General features: G+C 48.1%; 1 protein-coding gene across 1 annotated transcript in view; it reads left to right on the top strand.

Moving 5' to 3' along the window:
• The window catches only part of T265_09253 (hypothetical protein), a gene marked incomplete at both ends in the record, with an annotated part of 36,373 nt that overhangs the window by 14,295 nt on the left and 17,160 nt on the right, over window positions 1-4,918 (top strand). The window contains 3 exons of the mRNA XM_009175284.1: window positions 1,841-2,107; window positions 2,714-2,884; window positions 4,184-4,336. Of these exons, the coding sequence (XP_009173548.1) occupies window positions 1,841-2,107; window positions 2,714-2,884; window positions 4,184-4,336 (591 nt within the window). The remainder of the gene's footprint in view (window positions 1-1,840; window positions 2,108-2,713; window positions 2,885-4,183; window positions 4,337-4,918) is intronic.

Below are 4,918 nucleotides of genomic sequence, written 5' to 3'. Positions count from 1 at the left end.
AGACTGACAACAAGAACGCCACTGACATCGGTTGACAGCCATATCTTGTACGGTCTTCAACCAGGCACAGTGAGGATCACGCGGTCCCCAACCTGAAAGGCGAGTAGCACCGACACTACCCAAGCGTTTCGTGATCTCCTTCATACTCCTCTGCCAAGTCAAGGGTTGGCCACCTCTCTGTTTACGCCACTCAGAATTGGGCATGGAAAACAGCACTCTTCTCAGCAAACGGTGATTCGTCCTACTCAACACATGTCCCAACCAACGCAGCTTCTGGTGCTGGACACATTTTTCAGTGGAAGAATCCGTTGCACAACCGAAGACGCTCTTGCTGATTGTTCCATTACGGATTCGCCGACACCAACCCGCACGAGCTATGGTTCTGAGACAAGGATTGTTGAACACCTGAATGCGTCTCAGTTCCTGTATAGACTCATAAGGTTGCTTAAGAACATCATAAACGAGAGATTCAGCCGGGTTCCAGGTGAGCTTTCTGTCCAAACCAAATTGAAATGCAAATGACTGTCAGAATCCATCTTGCTTATTTGATCCACTCGTATCCACTTTTATCCCCATATCTACCGGTGGTCACACCGCGGATACTCTCAACAGCAACATCGCATACCCCACAAGCTGAACAACCAACTGGGGCCGCTGTCAGTCGATCACCTCATTTCCATCAAATATTTCTCATTGCGAATTGAGCAACCCCACCGCACTGAGCTGTCGGGCTGTTAGGCTGGCCAGAGTTGTCATGTAGACTGGATCTGTCGAAGTTGAGTTGTCATTGTAGTTGCGATAGGGATTAGTTCTTCACAAACTGGCCCGTTGAGTTATGAAAATACCAGTAATCATACAATAAGTGTAAATCAGAATAGCATTGCAACATTGTGTGTCGCTCGTGAGCTTTTCTCCGCTAGTGTCATGTGATCACGCTCACCCATCTCCTCTTACCTCCGTGTCAGGATGTTAAATAATCACCCGACGTCGACTGGTCAGCGATGTTACACCGATTGATCACACCACCCATCTAGGTCAGCGTGGTGTAATATCAAGAAAAGTAGGACCGATGTACATTTTCTGACGGGCATAATCTAGTGATGTGAACTAAGCAGAATAATTGCGTCAGAATGGAAGATGGCTGGTCGAATTAAGGTGAATGAAAATTCTACAAATCATGTGACTACCTGCAACCAATATATGACCAACTGTTCAGTTCCAAACCTGCCATCACGAACAGATTAGGTAAAGCAAGGCGGACGTGAAAACGAAAGTGCAGGTTGCATATGCTTCCAAAAACTCAACGAACCCAGGTAGGTGTATTCCTGGATTTTTTCGAACACTGTCCAAACGGAGTCCTGCAAATAGAAGCAGTATCAGTAATATGCATTTATTCCACTCATAGTTCATCGGCAAGACATTCGTACTTTTTTCAAATGGTTGCGAATTCCGTTCCCCATATGGTTCTCTGAGATCTGCACTACCGCTGAGACAACCAGCTGGACAACTAAAACTGTCCCACACAATGACAGAGTCACACTCTGATGAACCCCAGTCAAAATGCAGGGCTTTCCGCTGTTGGAAACGCCAAGTAAGCTACTGGGTTGTTGAAGATCCAGCTGGGTTTGGTCACCCACCAGTGACTGCAAAAGTTCGCAGACAGTCACACATCCAGGATGTGGAACTGTGGCTCTCATCAACTACCTTCTGGTTGGTATTGATTGCCTGAAATTCGCAGACATTTGTGACCCACAGCGACAAGCCGCAGCCGCACACAACTGGAAAGCCATCAATCAACCTGAATAGCTGCTTGCCTGTTTTGTATGGGTGAGTGTTACAGAACGCTCCAGTCGCTGCTTCTCTCCCTCTGAGCGTTTGCTCTTTCGTCATCGTCATTGCGAACCTACGTTACCTGTGGCGTAGGCGTGACATCAGTTTCTCTGTCAAGGGTCGGGTTTACAATGCTGCGGTGCGCTCCATATTACTATATGGATCAGAAACCTGGCCGCTGCGCGCCGAGGACGTCAAAAGACTTTCAGTGTTCGACCATCGATGTCTTCGGAGCATTGCCCGAATCTGGTGGGAACACCGGATCAGCAATTCTGAAGTACGTCGAATGGTATTCGGGAGAAATAAGTCACCCTCGATAGATGAACTGATCACACTGCACAGGTTGCGTTGGCTTGGCCACGTGCTGCGTATGCCAGTCGACCGACTTCCTCGAAGGGCTCTTTTCGCCCACCCATGTGAAGGGAGGAAGGGAGCCAGAGGCGGTCAAACAATGACTTGGCAGCGAAGTATGAAAGCCATTACTAGCAAACTCAGCTGCGCTGGTCACTGCCGTCTTCCTGGATGGGGACCCCGAGACGGGCCACATCAATGGCTAGAGACATTATCAGACATGGCCCAGTCGCGCCCTCAATGGCGCTCGTGCATCCAAGCTATTGCCTCCAATGCATAGCTCCTTTTCCCCCCCCCGCTTGACAACCCACTGACAGTACTGGATTTATGCACCAATTTACCAGCTCGCGCGTGCAATGCGCAGCTACCTACCCCCCCAATCATCGGTGAACGAAACTGTGGCAGCTACAACCAGTGTACGACCAGTACGCGGTTCTTACAGCTGACAATGATGATGATGATGATTCGTCATCGTTTACGATGTGTATCTGTCGTTTTTTCTATAACTGGATTTCACCCTCATTCCATTTAGGTCAGCCTCGTACCGAATCTCGTTGCCGGTTTGGGTGAAGCCATTCTTCAAGCAGTCCATCCCGGTGAATCGAACATGAGCATGGAGTCTGATGATGAACGCGCGAGTTCTTCCACTCTGGTTTCTGTCAGCGTGACCAACTTATTCGTCAGCGTGATGGAACTACTCACGGTAGGTCAATGTCTTTAAGAGGGGAACAATTTCCTTGTTGTTTTCTAGAAGTAACATACTACTCATAAGGTTGCTGAAAACTGTTTGTTCAGATACTACTTTCAATCTGACTGATATAATCCACTTAATCCGGTTCAATGTCGTACATCTCTTATTCTCGGAAACGAAATCAAGTGATGCGCGGAATCACTTATTGAGATTCGCCAACCACTCATGGGATTTTCTCCATGGGTAGCCAGTGTATTCGGAGCGTATTCAGAGCACAACTCAACTTGACATCACCTGCCAATTCAAAACAATAATCGTTCAGCTGTAGCACCCTTCCGGTGCGCAGCTGCCATGCCACCCGAAAGAAGCACGAGGGCTGGGATACTGTCAGGTTGCCCAGGCCTAGACAGGGGAAGTCGAGTGGCAGAGGTCGGGTTCGAACCACGGACCTTCCGGTTAGTAAGTAGTCAATGCATATACACCTGAAACACTTGCTAACGCAAGTATTCTAGGAGTGTAGCTGGAAGCTGACATAAAATTGGCTCGACTAACCCACGGTCAGTAGTAGATAGTGATGGATTAAGAGTAAGTGTAGTGCAGTCCGTGAGAAGGACGCAGGTGAAACAATTTTTTCTGGGTCTATGGACGGTTATGAAAGGTGATATGAAGGAACAAGTCTATACGGAACATACTCATGAGGGTGCCAAAAATTCTTCAGCAGCCCGCGTTCGGTTCGCCCCTTCTTGGGGCTCACCATTTAGACATAATCTCTCAGTCTCCGTCAACCTCATGTTCTTCTTGAACTCGAGTAGGATGCATTTCGCGAAACACTACTCCTTTGCACACTAGTTTGATTTCAACATAAAACTTTACTGAACCTCTCTTCCGCTGAATATGCTGTACCGATGTCATCTGGAACAAGCTTATCACCTTTCCGATGCCTGGCTGCCATGCCACCCGAAGGAAGCACGAGAGCTGAGATACCACCAGGTTGCCCAAGCTTAGACAGAGGAATTCGAGATGAAGAGGTCGGGTTCGAACCACGGTCAGTAAATTCGCGCTTTAACCACGGAGCCATTATGGGCTATTTTTGCACAGCCATTTTGTCCCTCAAGACAGCAATTGCGTTTTGCTCAGCTGTAGGCGCTCAAATGATGGTCTGCCTTGAGCCGGTTCAGTGTCACTGAAAACGTACAGAGAGTCTGTTGTGTCAGTCTAAATCCTTTCTCATGGTCACATCGACCGCATCCAGTCATTCTCTGAAACCAATGATTGATTTTGGATTGGCGATGTTCAAAATGCCCTTTCCAGCCTGCTTTGTCAGCTGTTCTCGGTTATCGTGATCGTCAACTTCCCAGTCTATACGAGGCTGTCAAAGGTTTCAGTACTGGCAGATCCCACTATCTGGTTTGTTGGTTGACCGATTGTAGACCTTACGGGATTGGGGACGTACTTCTGGACCTGGTGAGTCTATTGCCTTCCCATTTATTCTTCTGACTTGCCCTTTTTATCTTGGTTCAACGAAGCTGTCCATTCGCCATCATTAGTGACGTGAGCATTTCTAAATTGGAACGCCATTGTAGCGACCTGCTTATTGTAGTAATCCAGCAGAGGGCCGAGATTTTACGTGGGGTACACTTAAAAGTAAAAAAAGCATCTTCCGGCTGTAATACCCTTTGGAAACAGCTTTCATGCGTCTCGAAGGAAGTACAAGGCCGGAGCTATCGCTAGGTTGCCCAGACCTACACAAGGACACTCAGAAATCCGGGTTTACTTGTGAACCGCGGTCCTTCCGGTCGTTATCTTCGTCCCTTAACCATTCAACTATCCCGAGTAATTAGCTTAGTTTCAATGGGAACCGAGTGTTACCGCGGAGAGCGTAGCTGCCGCAATCCACTGGAAGTGAGCGTTGCTAAGAAACGTGCCTCTCTTAGAGAACCCACAACAGGACCTCCGTTAGCCGTCACTATGTTGAAGGTGATCCCGGTAGGGACAATCGTAAGAACCAAGCATTTGGTTTCCTCTGGGGTTCACTTACAGAACGCC

The sequence above is a fragment of the Opisthorchis viverrini genome (assembly GCF_000715545.1).
Source record: "Opisthorchis viverrini unplaced genomic scaffold opera_v5_270, whole genome shotgun sequence".
NCBI lineage: Eukaryota > Metazoa > Platyhelminthes > Trematoda > Opisthorchiida > Opisthorchiidae > Opisthorchis > Opisthorchis viverrini.
Note: the sequence above shows the minus strand (reverse complement) of the source record. Positions and strands in the feature narration are given on the sequence as shown.